The sequence below is a fragment of the Nilaparvata lugens genome, chromosome 1 (assembly GCF_014356525.2).
Source record: "Nilaparvata lugens isolate BPH chromosome 1, ASM1435652v1, whole genome shotgun sequence".
Taxonomy (NCBI): domain Eukaryota; kingdom Metazoa; phylum Arthropoda; class Insecta; order Hemiptera; family Delphacidae; genus Nilaparvata; species Nilaparvata lugens.
Window position 1 is genome coordinate 70,174,114 of NC_052504.1, and position 19,752 is coordinate 70,193,865.

General features: G+C 33.5%; 1 protein-coding gene across 1 annotated transcript in view; it reads left to right on the forward strand.

The window, feature by feature from the left end:
- The window catches only part of LOC120354461 (ADAM DEC1-like), a 59,563-nt gene that overhangs the window by 33,787 nt on the left and 6,024 nt on the right, over nt 1-19,752 (forward strand). Inside the window, exons 4-5 of the mRNA XM_039441667.1 lie at nt 7,521-7,596; nt 12,465-12,547. Of these exons, the coding sequence (XP_039297601.1) occupies nt 7,521-7,596; nt 12,465-12,547 (159 nt within the window). The remainder of the gene's footprint in view (nt 1-7,520; nt 7,597-12,464; nt 12,548-19,752) is intronic.

A 19,752-nucleotide genomic window follows, 5' to 3' on the forward strand; every position in this document is an offset into this window, starting at 1 on the left:
GAATGCAAAAACTATTTTTGCACTGATTCCTGTAGGTATTGATTTAGAATATAAGGAAAGTCAACGAATATTCGGCCATCTCTTGACTTTTCAGTCTGATCTCGCTAAATTGTGCTAATTCTTTGCACCGTCTAAAATGTCTATCGAATTCGAGCTGTGAGACTGGAACCTTGGTCTGAAATGATATTACATTTTAATGATATGATTTATTGAAAGCCATGCATTTTTTTAGTCATGTGCTATTAACTTCTTCTCAATGGGTTGGCTATAGTATAAGTCAGTGAGCTGGTCAGTTTTCCTCATCTTCTAATTTCAATTAAAAATTTAAAAAAGTTGTATAACCCGTTTCGTTCTTTTGCACTGTGTAGTGCACTCCAGATCCGTGATAATGATAATTCTTCAACACTAGTAGACTTTCTTGATCATTTACCTTGGTCACTGATTTAAGCTTGATTCATTTTGTTTGACAACACTCCATAACTCTTGATATTACTTGATAGTTTATACAACTATTATTTGATTTGATTTTATTACCGAAGCTATTCAGTAAGTTATTACAGTATATTACAGTATGTATCTGTAACTACGTTTAACAAGAGTCTCAAAAAATGACTATGTCAAAATCAATCAGTAATAGCAATAATTGAATTGCGTGATTTAGGCTACCATTTATCTCTGCATTCGTTTACTCTTGTCGACATGCCAATATAATTATTGTTATTAGTCTAATTTCCAATAATATATTGATAGTTATAGGCTAAAATTATTACAGTGTCTATTACTGTAGGGTAAGAATGGCTCTAGAAATGTGACTCCGATTCGTTATGTAGTCAGGTATTCTAGTTTTTATATTAAACCTAATTTTGAAAATTATAAAAAAAACTTATAAGCTCAAGTTTCAAGATAATAATTCAGAATAGCTCCAGGTAACCGAATGCGATTGTAATAGTTGCCCTTCCGTGCTTGTACAGAAGAAAATCTCGATATAAAGCTTAGAAAAAATTATCATTAAACTCAACGACGTTATTAGTAATAGTGATAACTTACTATCTGCTTCTTAGTATTTCAGGAAAACTGTAATAAAATGGATTTTCAGTCATTACAATCGAAAAAAATTGAGGAAATCGTTAGAATATTGCAATAATATGGTGGTAATAATAATTTTCTGTTAGAGGAAATCTACTTTCTCGATTCAAGCATCCTAATTACTACTTGTTACATTTATATCAATCAATTTTAATTCGGTGCAATCCTTATATTAAGTATCCTTTCTCCTGTCTGTTGAGTGTTGTGTCTTATTACCATTCCTGCGACTACAGATCAATTTTAGCATCGTGCATGATGATTATTCGGCTCCTAGCTTTCGCAAACTTAAATTCGCACCCCTCAAATTGAACTCAGTTGCTAATAATTGAGCTGTACTCAATTTAGTGTTTTTCATGACCACAGCCCCTCATCAGTTGTTGGAACGATGGTGTTCGTCATCGAGTTACATGAATTAATTCGTAGAAACTCGTTCTATTGCGCGTCTAACTCGCTTGTCAACTGTGCTAACTTTCATATCCTCTGCAAGCGGTTACAAATTGGACTTGTTCGAGTCGATGAATCGAATTCAGTCAGCTGTGAGCTGGTTGGAGCTTGGAGGCCACATTAGATCGACCTCAGTCCTCAGTGTGTGTGTGAGAGAGTGAGTTCCATTGCAGATTGCACTGCTTGTGTATCACTTGCATCTCGCCTCCAGATACTCCTACTCTCCAAGTTGGGCTCTAATTAAAAGCTGATCCTATCAAGCATTGAAGTGGTTGGTTGCTACTGCAGGCTTTCAAGAACATCCCAACTCGAGCTCCACTTTGAATTCTCTCTCAGAAACGACAAGTGTATGCTGGATCACTGTACAATTTGCACTGAAACTCAATTTGAAACTTCAACTAATGTAGGAAACGATATAGCTATACAAATTCTAAGTGTTTGAAACTCTAACATTCATTGTTGCTGCAATGGATTACGGTATTCATTACAAAACTCCGCGTTTTGAACAGGGTTAATAAATCTTTTCTGGTTATTTATGTTCAACGGATCTCGAAAACGGCTCTAACGTTTTTCACGAAATTTGGAACATAGTAGGTTTATGATATAAAAATTCGATTGCACTAGGTCTCATCCCTGGGAAAACTCGCTGAACGACATTAAAAGAATAATTCATCCTTGGAAAAACAGCTGAGACTTTCGCCGTCTGTGGATAATAAAAAGTGAGTGAGCAAGAGCGTCTGTGATAAATCAAAATATCTCATCCCTGAAATTCATAAGCTGACGTATAGCCGGCTGTAAAATATAAACACGATCATTTTAAAGAATTGTCGTCTGTTCATCAATAAACTAGTAGTCCTGTGTGAACAGTAGACCTCACGCAGTATTCTCATCTAAAAGTACCTGATTGAAACTATAGACCTTATGGAAATACAGCAATAGACTAGACTGGCTTCTCCACACATCTCTGTAATCACTTGTCAGCTGATTTATTATGAATAATTCTATAGTCTGATTTTTACTATAATATTGGAGTATGAAGGAGGCTCCTTTTTCCTTTTATATTATCCTTGAAATGCAAAATTTCCACAAACCTTGTATATACGTCGACGCGCAATTAAAAAAGGAACATACCTGTCAAATTTCATGAAAATCTATTACCACGTTTCGCCGTAAATGCGCAATATATAAACATATAAAAATTTTAACATTCAAAAATTTAAACATTAAGAGAAATGCCAAACCGTCGACTTGAATCTTAGACCTCACTTCGCTCGGTCAATAAAAAATATCGGTGCACCGAGCTTCGCTCGTTATTTTTATTTATTGATAAACAGAAGACAATTCTCTAAAATGATCGTGTTTATATTTCACAGCTGGCTACATGTCATCTTATGAATTTCGGGGATGCGATATTTTGATTTTTCACATACTCACTCGCTCACTCACTTTTTTACTATCCACAGCTGTTTCAGCCAAGGATGAATCCTTTTAATGTCGTTCAGCGAGTTTTCCCAAAAATGAGACCTAGTGCAATCGAATGTTTATATCATAAACCTACTATGTTCCAAATTTCGTGAAAATCGTTAAGAGCCGTTCTCGAGATCCGTTGAACTTGAATAACCAGATATAAAAATATATACAAATATACAGAAATTGCTCGCTTAATATAATAGGATAACGAGCGAAGCTCGGTGCCCCGATATTCTATTAAAACAGAACACTTCTATGATACAAATATTTTCTCGGTTCAAAAATTGACCTCGTTCAAAAAAATCTAAGTATTTTTTTTGAGGGAACACCAAGTAACTCATCTTCATAAGAGAGTAATATAGGTACTTTCTTTCTCATGTTTTTAAAAAAAAGGTGTGTACGAATGAAAAAATATTGATATTGCTCCTTGAAATGTATAGTTTGTACACGCTCAACACTCTCATACAAATTGAATGAGGATGTGTGTGATTTTTAATACATCAAAAGGTAATTTGGACTTTCTCCTTTCGGGTGTTGACATTTGATCATTGACTTCCCAGTTCAATACCTTCTAGTAGCCTTCACTTTTTTCAAGTAGGAACAAGTTGAAGCTCAAATGACAAGTTTCACATCTGAGTGCAGATGTTAATAATGGCTGAAAACATGAAGATCTTGTTTCAGTAGTTGGTAATTGATCTGACACCGGTACCAGTGTTCCACTTTATTAATGCAATTAGTGTTCATGACTTCCAAAACCACTTTACACTGCTATTTTAGTACCACCAGAGAGCATAGAATTCTATTCTCTGTACTCTACGTCAATTATTTTGACTTGTGTCTAGAAGATGCTCTTGTGTAGAAGCTGATTTCAAAGTTTCACACTAGAGTAGAGATGTGACATTTCATTGTTTCATAATACTTAGTCTCAAGTCAGCGCCACAACCGTGATAATTCTGATTTTTCTTTTACGGCGTTGCATCGGTTGCATAAATATGACAAGTATAAATTGCTGATGGAAAACCATTATTCTTCATTATTATTATAGTCACGTCTTATTTCTCATATTACCTAATAAATTCTGTACTACCTGGTTTCTGATTTATCATACTTTCATGAATAACTTATTGTTTGATTCTCCAGTTCTTCAGTCATTAATTTTATAATAAATTATGTAAAACGGGGCTAGTTATAGTTGACTATAATTCAGTAAAATCTCAAAGTTACATGAACTCAATCACGTCTACAATAAATAGAATTGAATTGCAATTGAGTGCAGTTTCAAGGCATTTTTTAAAAGTCTGAATGCTATTTCAAATTTTGGCATCACAACATTCGTATATAGTTGAATCTGCTCCAAAAACAGCTTTGAACTGAGATTAATTTCTATCAGTTTATACAGTACTGCTAACCACTATAATTTGTTGGTTCGTTACCTTCCTACATAGCAGAGACGCTGAAGGAAATTGAATTTCTGAGACGTAATGTGTAAACTGGTTGAAGAAGTGACTTTTTAGAGGTTCAAGGCAAACAGATTAGGTATTTGCTTACTTTACTTGTACAGTATATCTCAAGGAATTGAATAAGTTATCAAATAAGTGTGCTTTGAATCGTATTCAGTTGACGTTCTTCAGATTAACAGTTATTTTTCCAGAACAAAAAATCAATTATGTGCCTCTGAATTAATTGAACAATTGGGCTAGTTTTGAAAGAATTTACTACATTGCTCTTATCTCTACATTGTTCTCTCTCGGCAGTCTATGATTCCTTGACCTTGCTCCTTCAGTAACATAGTTTCAAACAACATAGTATAAACTATTTTTCCAGTTTACATAACACAGTTTGAACTAACATAGTTTCAAAAAATCAACATGCAGAATGATTAGAATGAGAAAATAAGATTTACTTGTATTTCCACTCTCCGTAAGTGCAGTAATTAATTCATCAATTTATTCTTATTTTATCTTTATCTTCACTACTTGATTATCAGAAGCAACGCGCTAATAAAATAGAGGCCGGATTATAACTGAATTGCCTTTTCTTGGAAATGCCAATTTCTGCATGAGCAGAATTGCAGGGTCACCTACTAAATGTCAAACGCAGATGCGAGTTGGAGGTCACATCTCAAACATTCACAAACAAGTAGATTGAGTCATTCATCTGAGTTTCTGTTCAGTGTCTTGCACAATCTCCCATCAAGCTACTTGTTGAAAATGTTGATTGCTTTTCATGTAATATTTCAGATACATAAAATAGTGTCTGAATCAGTCTGAAGTACCTACCTAGCTAAATAATAACTTTTTTAATACACTTACCATGCAATTTTAGGTGGGATCTCCGATTGATAAATTGAAAAAATAATTAAATAAATTATAAGTAATGCAAATGTCCCCCGATGCGCTTTCCCCTTTTCTATACTAGTTTATATCGTAGGTATCAAAAATGAGAGTTGAATCGAGAAAACTTTATGATTTTCCTTGTATGTTTCAAGGAATGATCTCATGATTTTCCTTCTATCAATTGATGATGCATTTCAGCATTTGACATGCAGTTTCTTGTAATTGCTTGTAACTATTTTGAGCCATGTTAATGCTGATCCAATTGCATTTTATCGCTAGTCTCAGATGAAAGCTGATTCCTGATTCTGTTTGTAAATGTCTGGCGGTCAAGGGCGAGTCACTCTCCAATCTCCATCTAACTACTGTTTTAGTACGGATACGGTTACGGTTCTACAGTTATCTGGACGACAGCTAGCAATAAAATCCAGTACCTGATATCCTTCATTCTTAATGTGATATAGAATTTATTAGCAAGAAGTAGACCTATCACTCCGTGCAGTTTCAACTCACCAAAGAACATGACTGTTTATGGCTGAATATTGATTGCTCATTGAAAAGATTAGACTTGATATCCAACTTGAAATAAATTTCTTCGATTATATCAAGAATACTTTTTCCTGAAATAAAATTAAACCTGTCATAATTAAATGATCTTGTTAATCAATTTAGTTCATGTTCTTTCATCAAATCAGTCGATTCATCAGTTACTTCACTAGCTTGGGAAGTCAATGATTCTTAGCAAATTTTGAGTAGAGAACTCAAAAATATAGTTCTCACAAAACAATGCTTAATCATATGCAGGCTACTAACTTTATTTACTTGATGTGGATCATAAAAAGAATAATGAAAATTGACAACAATTTGGAAGAATAAAGCAGTTCAACTGTAATCCAACTCAAATTACCTCTCAAATAACAATAAAGTATTCATAATAATTAATGGGCTCACTGTAGTAATCTGAAACAACAGATTCATCCTCCCATTTGAGTGTTGATTCGTTGATAGCCTCTTGTCCTGTCGGTTAACAAACGGCGTAACAAGTAAAAACGATTGTCTATGTTTGGACTACCGGTGGGTCAATTCATGCAACACTCAACTAGTGGGTCAACGGGGAGGAGTGTGTCATACTGATTTGACAGCTGAAGAAAGAAAGTTAGCTCTTTCATTTGACACAAGAGTAGCCTATTCGTGCAAGGATCGTTCTTTCAACATCAGGACATGTTGAAGAATAGAATTTACAACATTCTCTATTCCTCTATTCATAGTCAATGTATTCATAATGTAAAGCGTTCGATCTTGTTAAGTATCGTATGCTATTCACTCAATGTAGATAATTGCAGATTGACACTTTATCCAGAATGCTGACTACATTCAAATTGCAAGTTACCTTTCTATGGTGATAATACTAGCTCTGATAACGCATACGTGTTACACTTGGTCTATGTCTACAGAATTCGAGAAATGTTTGAATTTGTATAGCTACATACGGTTCAACCGTTCAACAAAAGCTCAACAACTCTGAATAGACAGCTCTTATCTACACGAAATAGGTTCCAGTCGATTCCAGTAGACAGTATACTAACGTTGGGTTCCAGTAACATTTTTTTTTTTTTATCTTAACACAATAAGCCTATTCATAAATTAGGTGCTACTCAAAAACCATTCTGTTGAAATCAATGTGAATAGTTTAAGAGCTCCACGGATAAGAATAATATAGTTGGAGCTCCCTCCTGAAAGGTTGTCAAATAGCCTACATGATTGAAAAGAATGTAAGCGTCGAATTGAAATGTATAGAACAGTTGTGGCTCCTTTTGTAATTTTTCAAAACACTTCAAACTCTTCAACTGAAAAGATGAATTTGTATTTTCTCTATTGTTGGATTTATTCCTTGTGGTCTGTGTTTGCTAAGATCATGTGTATATTGTAGAGGAGGGTAGAATCAACAATTCCTGCACCAAAGATTCACTTCAAATCGCAATATATCAAACAGCATAAGTGTATCTACTCCTACAGTTGACGTTTTCTGTAGTCGTTACCAAATTTCAACGTGAAATGTAAATTGAAAACGTGAATTTACCGAATTTCAATGTGAAATGTAAATTGAAAATGTAAATTGAATTTTATATTGCAATATATATCTCTAATTACTTTCATCATACTAATCAAATTTGTGTTTTTTTTCAGGGACCTTATACCAAAAAATTACTTTGAACGTCACCATAAAAATGGTTCAACTGTGATAAATCGACCTGATCCCAAGGTAAGCAAATGCTAATTCCGGTTCAATATCAATTCACTTTGTGCCGGAACTTGTACTTGTTGAGAAAGTACCCAACTTATAATCCTTTATCCTCTATTATGCAGTAAGTCCTGTTCTTGAAGTATAGTTGATTGTTCAAGTGAATACTAGTCTACTAGTCTAGTTTCCAATGTCTAGTTTTTACTTTCACTTGGTGAAATAATTCAAGTGCATTATTCCAAGTCGAAGTTCATGTAAACATCTGTGTGATTTTTTGCTCAGTGACATTTTTAAGTTCGGGTACGAATTATAATTGGCATCTTCATTTGTGTTAATTTAGGTTTATATATTATATGAAGTAGATAAATATACATTGTTCATGTATATTTATCATGTCATATATCCCGATTCAATGTGATTGTGTTTTCTTATATTTATGATCTATTTATTTATTCGGGCAGAAAGTATAAACTAGTTGAAATCATTTGAAATCGAATAAATCATCATTTCAAAGTACAATCCCATGCTATCGGATATGCACGTTAAACTGTCGGTCCCGGCTGAAGTATGACAGTCGTAAGGCCCATTGACGGCTTAAATTATAATATCGGAGCGTCGCTCGTTATTTTTATTTATTGATAAACAGAACACAAATGATCGTGTTTATATTTTACAGCTGGCTATACGTCAGCTTATGAATTTCGGGGATGCGATATTTTGATTTTCCACAGAATCACTCGCTCACTTTTTATTATCCACAGACGACGAAAGTCTCAGCTGTTTCAGCCAAGAATGAATTATCCTTTTAATGTCGTTCAGCGGGTTTTCCCAAGGATGAGACCTAATGCAATCGAATTTTTATATAATAAACTTACTATGTTCCAAATTTCGTGTAAATCGTTAGAGCCGTTTTCGAGATCCGTTGAACATAAATAACCAGATATAAAAATATAAACAGATTCACAGAAATTAATATAATAGGATATTCAGGCGGTGGGACCTTCCCGCAAGGGACTCCCCACCAACAAAAGCTATACGAATTTACTTTACTTTCAAAGTACAATGAATATTATTAGTTTATCACCATTATCATTTTATCAATTAAATTATTTTTTCATGGCAATCTTCCCCAATCACTATTTTGAAGTATTCTTGAAGAATGGTTTATGGTTTTCGTGTGATGCAGTTAAATAATAATTTAAATAAGAATCCACTTAGTTTGAAAGAATCCGTTGGTTTGACTGTTAACGGTCTAGTGGCTCTTTTGTATTTGGAAGCGATTTGAGGAGTTTCGTTACGCTTTTCCAGGCTTTCGTGCGTTAGGAGCCCAGTCAAGTGGAAAACAGGTCAAACTTTCGTCAATAACTCACTTAAAATGTCCTACAATTTTCCGTTTTTCCTTTCTTGTCAGCCTCTTCTGTTATTCAGTGCTAGATCGGTGAAGGAGCGATAAGCTCTCAACGTCTCCTTGACTCCATTCTATTTTTGCTTGAAATTTGTAAACAACCCTCTCGAATAACTTGGTAAGTTCCAACTGGAATTAGAATTGCTATTAGCCTGATGGAAGTGCATTCAAGAGGCACTTAAATGGATGATGAGTGCCCGTATACCCACCCTCATCATTCTATCCCTTCTCCCTAACTTTTCAATATTTCACCCTTATTAAATTCTCCACCCCATATCAATTAATTCGCCTTATGCTATGAGATAATAAATTATCTAAATTCTAAATTCTCTAAATTCTAAACTTTAAATGTCCTTAATGATGTACATTTATTGCATACAAATTAATTATGGCACTTGATTGATAAATAATTCATTGAAATTGAATTGAAAATCTTGATGATGGGATGAATACCCGAAACCAGTCGTGTCATCGAAGAAAATGAAAGGGTGCTAGTAGTTCTGTATAATAAAATGGTAAAGTATATTGTATATTGAACTCTGTAAATAGCGTAGATTTGGGCTGTTTGCATGAATTAGACTAGAATTAGATGTAGGCGAAGCCTGATGTGCCTTTTCAAGTGACAAATTGAATATAATCGAATAAATAAGCAGAATACAGTGTGCAATATAGCATTGTCTAATAATTTACCATGTGTGAATCTTACAAAATCTATTTCTGAGACAACTACATTATGGGCTGCAGACGTTGATTTGTACCCTTCTTGTCATCCGTCAGTTTAAATATAGATAAGCTTCTGCATCTTGACTCGTGGGGTTTTCTTATGTGTCTCACTTGTAGGCATTGGTCAGATTTTAATTTTGTTCACATCTCCGATGTATTTTTCTGAGAACTCTGATCCAATAGCATATTCAACAGGATTACAAATTCCTATAGATTGGTTACAACTGATGAAGTTTCCTGTGCTGCTTCAAATATCAAATGACTCTCGAATTTAATGAGTTTCTCTTTATTCTATTTGAAAATACGTTAATCGATGAAAATAAAAACAATCTTAACCCCTAAATTAATAATAATAATAATATGTTGTGTAAGAAAGGAGATTGATAGGATATTTATTTTATGAGATATCATTAGAACCATTCAAACAACATTAGATCATTTTTACCAGTAGGAATTTTAATAGTGAAACGGTGTCGTGCGAGTTTTTTTAGAAATTCACTAGTTTCTCAAATAGGCAGATGAAACAAAGTTTTGAGCTTAGTGCTCTGAAAACTTGAATCTCAAGCTAGAAACTTTTCCAATAAAAACAGGGTAAGCTCTCCATTTATTGGATTACATTCTTGTATTCGAAATAACCCAAATGATGGGATCACAGATAATCTTTTTATCATAGCTACAGTGCTAGTTTTTATATTCTGTGATGAATTTTCCTTTGATATTCAAATTGAATTTGATAAAAAAACTTATATATACTTATATAGAATATATATACTGTTAATACTGTGAATCATTCTAGTAGAATATTAATACAATGTCCATGTGATACAATAATAACAATGCTAAAATTAGGTTGGGAAATTATATAACTAGTGATTTAATAGATGATTTAACAATAAATTTGTCAGTCTCATTAATTATGATTCTGTATTATTTCATTAACACTTCAAATTCCTGTCTACTAATACAAACAGTTTCTTCATTGTAAGACACATTGGTAATACAGATTTGTTAATCCATCATAAAATGTTGTACAAATTCAAAATGTGCTTGATAAGAATATTGTCTATACTAATCGATAAATGTTAGGGTAAACAAAACTAAGTGATGAATTATTGACAAATCTAAAAACAAAAAATGAAATTCCACGATCAAAATAATTATCCCAGAATTCATTTTAGTCATCATTTTAATATTGTTATTATGATACAATCAGGTTGTGAAAATATTTGTGATTATTGAATAGACTTGCTGATACCAATTTAGCTGAGTATGTTTACATTAATTCAATGAGGACTGTAAACAGACCTGTATTTCTCATGAATTCTGTTTATGATGTGGATATATTATAATATAGGCTATGGTTGAAGATGAACAGAGTTGAAATTTGTGTGAGAGCTACTTATGCAATTGTATCACAACGATTCTGTTTCCACAATAGTGAACGAAGAGCTGCTTTTTCACGCAGTTCAATATGTAAAGCATTATGTAAGTCTCAGGAGAATGATTTTATTCAGTGGATAAATCCACTCCCGGAACATTCTACACCCTTTTCCATTACTTTATTTCTGTTGAATGACAGTTATGGTCCCATATAATGCGGGATTGTATCTTATTTTCTTTCAAAATATTCCATCTCCATTGCTGAATAGTGCTTAAGTTAATCCCAGATCCAAGTGAAGAACCCAATTAGTTCCATCAAATTATGTTGTTTGTTTATTTCAGTTTCACCATTAGTGGTAATGGGAATTATCATTCATCCTCCCTACCTGCCCCTCTAATGATTTCACAGCGTCTCCAATTTGGGATTCCCATTAGTATATATTGTTCAATAGGTACTTGGTCGGGAATTTCGGTTTAGAAATAGGCCTTAATGATCTAATGAGGACATTATGAGAGACAATGTCATTGCAATCGAAATTGTAATAAATAAAGAAAATACATTTTGAAAACTCCCGTCTTGTTTCAAGGTCAATTACCAATATTGAGGTTTTAAATTTCAAGTTCCTACTTATTCCTTCTTCTCCCTTAATCCTTGTCATTTGCTGTACACTCTTCAGAGGATACCATATCTTCCTTTCTACTAATGCATATTTTTCTGAATAAGATCGTATATGAAACAAGTTTCTTCAAAAATTATTTCAGTTTTTGGTATTCTTCTTTCTTTATCCGGCGCTACAGCCCTAGGTGAGCCCTGGCCTCCTTCACAACACGCCTCCATTCTTCTCTGTTCATGGACCTTTCTTTCATCCTCTCACCACCATCTTTCTAAGGTCATTCATTACTTGGTCAACCCACCTGTTCCTTGACCTACTTTTTTTCGTCTGCTGTGCAACTTGCTACTGAATACTATTTTGGCCATTCTAGCCTCACTCATCCTCATCACATGCCCCAACCACCTTATTCTTTGGGCCTCAACGAAGCGTACTATATTTTCTCCTTTTATTAAATGTTTCTATTTCTTCATTTTTTCTTATTCGCCATTGCTGTTCATTAACCTGAACGGATCTGTAAATTCTTCTTAATATGGATCTTTCAAAGATTCTTGAAGCATTTTCGCCAACCATATTCATCACCCAAGTTCCCGCCGCATATGTTGCCACTGGACGCACCAATGTTTTATATATTGTTATCTTGGTGCTCCTGCCGACCAAGTTTTTGGTGTTAGGTTTCATTATTATTTATATAACATATAATACTTCATGTATAAATGTTGGATTATTGATGAATATGAGAATCAACATTCCTTTTTTGTGTGTTTCAGAATGTGGAATTATGCCATTACATTGGGAAAGTGCGCGGAGCGAAAAACTCGTGGGCTGCTCTATCCACTTGCTCTGGCTTGAGGTAGGCGAATTATGTAACTTCATCATTTGTTATTGTGGCATTCATTTTCCGTATAGAAATTCCTTCGTTATCATATTGATTGTGATATCAAACGAAAATTCATCTACATTAATAAATACATAAGAGTTAATTTGCTAACGCTAAGTAAGACTCATTCATTTTTTGAATTTAGAGTTTTTAATTTATTTAAAAATTGGTTTTCAATACAAGCCATTTTCTCTCTTAGCTCTATTCATTTATCACTCACCCAAAATCCTCAAAGAAATACCCTCAAATTATATACGAAGACTATAAAAATTGAATTAATCCATTTTCACTCGAATTCATTGCAATTAAAAGTTGTCACTCCAATCTTACGCTTAATCTATCTGTGACAGTATGACTTTCAAACCTACCTTCATTCAAAGTGACATGTGACCTACCTATATTCTCACCCCAGTAATTATCGTCTAATATTCGAATTGGCAGGTTAGTTAAAGTGATGAAAAATTCATTCGCTTGCATGATGTGTGAATAGAGATATTATCTTTCCATCGATGCCCTTTAAACTAGAACATGTAATGCTTCAAAACATCGTGTTTTATATTCTACAGGTTTTCCTAAATTAATATTCGATGAAACTTTATTTTAAATTATTATTAATTTCATATTTTTGCTAAATATCTTGTACAAAATGTATTATGAGAGATACATTTTTTCAAATATTTCATCCCATGCAATGTTGAATATTTCTTAAAAAAACAAAAACAATTTCACCTAAACTTTGATTGGTTTGGATGGTAGCCTAAATACTAAATAATTCAATCCAGATTTTTCTATTCTAATCCTATTGTTTGTTTAGCAGAGTTGAAATTGATCTCGAGCTGTCATTCTATAACTAGGGAGTTATGAATTACTTCAATACCTGATAAGAAAGGATTATTGTTTGTTATTCAGTATGTGCAGTCTATGTGCCTGGAATATAAATGATTGCTTATTGTTTAAATTCCAACCGTGTTCCCCTTTCCTTATTGCAATTCGCCTGTTGTGACAATTGAAAGCTCTTCTCATATTCAAGTGCCGCTTTCCTTGTTCTAATTATGTGTTGAAATTGAAACTTCTTTTTATTGATGATATCATGAATGGGGTATATAACAGTAAATAAATGAATCAAAGGTGTATGCCTAACTAATTTTATGAAAATTTCCATGAAGTTTCATTTTATTATTATTTTTTGTGTTGAGAAGTATGAAGAACCCATATTTCAATGAATAACTTTCTCTGCAATCTTGATATATTTTGATTGAGTTTTTAATACTTTTTCAAGTATTAAGAAATACAAATGAAAAATCCAAGTACCCTTTTAAAAAATGTTTACTCACAATATGTTTCAATATGAATGTCATTTTCAAGTTAGTTATAATATTTTATAATTATTCATTGTACATTTTATAATTATTCATAAATAGAGAGCTTTAGACCATTATAGTTTATCCTAAGATCTGAGAAATTGCACTGCAAAGCAGATCTAAACCCTAATAGTGAAATAATAATTGCCCACAGGCCTGATGGCCTGTTCGTGGGTCAATGAGTTCAGAACTGTATATTATTTATTATTCTACTGATATATTATATGTTATTAATAATAAGACACACACACACAACACACACACACACACACACACACACACACCCACACCACCCAGACACGTTGAATACGGAGCAATCGCAATGGCATGGGATATATCCATGAGAAAAGGGTCTACACTTGACAGTCTGTTGACAAAGAGAGAAAGGGGGAAAGAAAGAGGAAATTAGGTAGGCCAATTTAGTGTTGGTAGGCAGATTGTAGCAGCCGCTCACATTGATCTACATCCATAGTCTTCAGCCAGTTTGAGACGATTTTTTTGTATTTGGATATTTTATATATGCCAGGCTGACTAATTTCATGAGGAATATTATTCATAATGGTGTGACACAGAATGATATATTCCTGTCGCAAACTGAGCGTAAGTTACGCGGGAGACCCGTGATGAAATCGCGCATGCCTAGTAAAATGAGGGTGATTGGCTCTGAATTGAAGTGTATTTTATTCTTAAACATGTACAAAAGAACTGCCTTGATGAAGAGTTGCCTAATTCTGAAAACATCAAAAGTCAGGAACAACTGATCAGATGGAAATCTTCTGCAAAGGCCAAGGCCAGCTTTTATAATTGTTTTCTGGGTGACTGATAATTCATCTAGTAAGGTTTTGGGCGCACCTCCCCATAAAACAATACCATAGGACAAGACAGACTGGACATATGCAAAATAAACGGTTCTCAGGTGATTTATACTTAAGATTCCCCTCAGCTGGCTGAACACATAAATCATCTTCCTCAACCTACTATTGAGATATCTAACATGAGTGCTCCATGTCAGTCGACTATCTATGCATATACCTAGGTATTTGTAATCATACACGGTTTCTATCACATCACAGCTGCAATCGTCACACCAATCAGCACCGCATGTATGAACCCTCAGTTTAATGTTGGTAGGAGGAGCACGGCTGTCACGTAGAAAAATAGGCAAACATTTGGTCTTTTAGTGTTCATGCTGAGTATATTTGTATTGAACCAACTTTTCAATTGCCTCAGCACTTGAAGCGATTCTGTAGACATGCTCCCAGCTGTTCCCCTCAAAATAGATTGCGGTGTCGTCAGCAAAAAGCATCATTTTCCCAGACATATTTTCCTGAATGATATTATTGATGTAAACCAGGAATAGAATCGGACCAAGGGTGCTACCTTGGACCACACCATATCTAATGTCTTGTACGTTGCTTTCTACTTCTCCAATGGATACCAATTGGCGGCGGTTCGACAGAAAACTTTTGACCCAATCATGTGCTACACCAGTAATTCCTATGGCCGTTAGTTTATTTATCAGCAAATCATGATCAATAGAGTCAAATGCCTTTGCCAGGTCAATAAATAGTAATAGGATATATTTGTTATTATTTATGCCCTGTCTCAAATAATCACTGAGCTGGAAGAAACAGTTGGAAGAGTTGCGGTCATCCCTAAACCCAAATTGGTTATCTATTAGTATGTTATTATTCTTCAGATATTTGATGAATTGCTTCTTGAAACATTTTTCAATAACCTTAGAAATGAAGCTGAGAAGGCTGATTGGTCTGAAATTATTCAAATCGTCTTTGGCACCAGATTTATAGAGTGGAATGACTTTTGCTAGCTTGAGAACGTCTGGAAAAGTACCCGTAGTGAAGCTTCTATTAATAATGTGTCGGAGGGGAACTATAATAGAGTTAATATTGTTTTTCAAAAGACTTGCTGGTATACCATCGCAGCCGGTGAAGAACCACCACGCAGCTCTGTAATGCAATTTTCCACATCCAACTCACTTACTTGTTGCAAGACAAAAACCGAGTTGATTGGCGGGTAGTTCATGTGAAGTGGGTTATTATTTTGGTTTTCATTTTTTATAACATTTGCTAGAGCTTCTCCAACTTTAGAAAAAAAAATATTGAATTTATTAGTTATGTCAAAGGTGGTAGAACAACTCTCTGTCTGGGGGTTCCGGTTAGCATAATTACCATTTAGAAATTTTTGAATTGGGAATGAGTTATTTTGAGGATTAATACCCGATATCTCATTAATAGTTCTCCAAAATGATGGGTTTAGTAGCGGATAGTAATTTTTGCCTGTAGTAGCTATTTTGGTATTTTTTAATGATCTGTTCAAGGTTTTTCTATAGTTATTGTAGTATAATTTTAATTGCAAATTAAATGGTTGTCTGATAACAAGCTTACTCAATTTATTTCTTTTTTTAATGGAGTTAACAAGCGAATCGGTGATCCAGGGTTTTATTTTTTTAGATTTAACGGTTTTTGATTTGTGAGTAGTACAACTATCTTGTACTTCTTTGATTTTTCTGATAAAGGATTCAGTACATTGATTGACGCTATCTATTGTGGTTATATCATCCCAGTTTTGTCGTGAAACAGTCTCTGATAATTTCAAGTAGTCAATGGAAGCATAGAGAGGTGCAGGTCTCATGTTGGGTGAGTAGTTCTTATTTTTAATTAGTATTGATGTCGCATAATGGTCGGTAATGTCAGCACGGAAAACAGCTGGACGGAGGGCCTCCGTATCAACGTGCTTGACAAAAATATGGTCAATGCAGGTCGAAGCGAAGGCCGTCCGCCTTGTAGGAACGTTAACACAAGAAACAAAACCGGCCTCATAAAGCGCATCTAGGTATCTATTACTGATATTGTTTATTTGATTTGAGAGAATATTACAATTGATATCACCGGCTATAATCTCGATGGTGTCGTTAAAACTATTTCTCCTATCATCATACCTATCTTCAAGTCCACCGATAAAATTTGACAAGTCCAGGCCCTGACAGCGATAGACACATAAAACTCCAAACTTCTGCCCATCTCTATAGCATTCCAAATCTAAACAATTTACTCCTCCAATATAATCTCTTTACAGGACGCATTAAGTTCAGATCTTACATAAATCAACACTCCATCATTCTGATTGAATTTAACTGATGTACGGAAACTACAGTATTCCTCTAAATGTGTTATGTTCTCATCAAGACTCAACCAGGTTTCTGTCAGTATAACTATATCAAATTGTGTGTTAAGGCATTCCAAAAGAATGATAAAATCATCAAAATTTTCCGATAACTCCTAATATTAAATGTATAATACTTAAAGCATTCATGCCATTCTCTCTCAAATAGTCAGCATACACACCACATTCATCAAACTCCTCACATCCAACGTGTCTGTAATCACTCAATTCATCTAACACATTCATTCAGTTACTGCCCTTGTTCAAATGGAAGTCGAGATTGAGCCAGTAGACTCCGGCTAGTGGTATGATAATTATATCAATACTAATAATGAAATAGTAAACAAAACTACACAATGTAAATGCAGTGATAATTATAGAGAATAGCATACATGATAATAATTACCAGTCCAAGAGTTATTCAGTGAAATCAATAAACCCAAACTACGAAAAAATAATTGTTTGAATTATCAAAGAGTAAAAATAAAATGATTTTTTTTTTAAATAATATACAGTGCTTCAAAATCCAGCTCAGAAAAATAATAATAGCGATTGAAAAATATATCATTCCTTTTCTAGAGAAAATAAAAATATTCCAAGAAAACAATATTCTATGTTCAAATGTTCAGTTCCGAAGATTTGATATTAATTTACTCAACGTAATCCCAATAGGATAGTTGTAGAAAATTCAAATAAGAGAATAAAAAGATTGGAATAAAAGAGATGAGTTATTATTGATAACATAATAATACTATATACTATATACTATATACTGGTATTCAATTGTAAATCAGAACATCGTCACAGAAGGTGTATATTTTCTTTGCTCATTGAATGTGACAATAATCTCTTACTACAGATCAAATAAAATTTATTTTATCAAATAAATAATTTCTGGATAATCTAAGAATATCAAATGTATTGTAATAATTACTAGAGCAAAAATACAGAGCTTCTAAAGTGTTCAGCTCCGTTTTATTTATTAATACTTGTAATATTACATTTTTCTTCTCACATTGAATCGATCTTCAATTCGAGATCTATGGAACTTTATAGTAAATGTCAGAGTTATCAATAGACGGACAATTTTTGACGGAGAATTTATTATCGTAAATGTTTGTTGCATTGTTCCATAATGTCACCGAGGTAGGGTTAACAAATTATTAAATAAATCGTTTATTTAAATAGAATATATGTATAAAAATTTAAAATAACATTTTCAAAATAAAGTTTTATTGAGAACAGATGTAGAATGTGAATTCTAAACTTATAAGTTATAATTTTGTGTTGACGTGTCTGTAAGATCGATATTGAACAGGGCGTTGTCTTTCGTGACTGGCAACTTGTGTCTTTTTCCTGTTGGACCTTCTTCTGAATATATGGCTGGCTGTTGCTTGTATATTTTGTGCTCTGAATTATTGTCTGTTTAAGTAAATTTATTAATGTTTTAATGAGTTTTATATAAATTTTGTGCTGTGTTGGTCAGATTTAGTTGTTAATGTAGTAAGCCAATAGCCACTGTGTTTCAACTGTAAACTATATAAGTATTTTTTAGTTCGTATAACTCTGAAATCATTAGGCTTGTAAGTTATAATTGTTCTTTGTATATTTCTGTGTTTTGTCAAAATTTTCATCTGAAGATTATAAGTTAATTTGCTCTGAAAACTGGACTTCTCATTCATAGGCAATAGATCCATTCACAGTTTATCAAGAATCTATTTTATTGGAGCCGACAACTTTCCTTAGTGATAGGTGTTAATGCTAATCCAACCGTTTAAGGAAAAATTGGTAGCACGGCAAATGGTACCCCTGGTGGGACTGAATCACCACATTTGTTCCAAATGGTACGCCTGTGGTGGGACCGAATTACAAAATAAATATGTCCCAAATGGTACACCATGAAATCCCTGGTTATAGAAATTATTAGTAGATAGATATCTTGATGGGTTGTGAATGGTTTGTTGCTGAGTGGGAAGTCGGTTCAAGAGAGATCAAGTCCTAATGAATATATTATCTGTGCAGACTAGCAAAATGGCATACAATATGAAAAATATTAAAAATGATGATGAGTTAATATGCTGCCTTAACACAAGTGTTTGATAATTTTAAACAAGATCAAAGTGCTAGTTTGATGATATGAAGCAAGAATGTACTAGCATAAGACTAGAGCAGGTTAGTATAAACCTTCTATTGAAAATGCACATGAACATTGAAAGATGAAAACAAATTGAAGCAGATAATAGTAGTGTTAAGATACAAGATCAGCTCATTCAAGTTTCTGACAATGTAGGCCTAGTTACTGTTGTTGAAAAAGTCAACCATAGTGAAAGTGTAGAATTGAGTAAAGAAGTAAGTAGGGAGTTGTCTTCATTGAAAGTCAACTATCAAGAAAGTACTATTGCTACATTGAAGGTTAGGAAAACAGTAAACAAATCAAATGTTTCTATGGATCAGATTACTACATCAAAAGTTAGGAAGATTGTAAACAAAATGAATGATTACATGAGACAGGTTTCTGTGGAGGTTAGAAACAATGTGAACAAAATGAATGTTGCTTTGAGTCAAGTTGATGAGTTCAACTTTCAACTGAGAATTGAAAAGGGTTATGCTATGCATTCTCAAGTGAACATGACA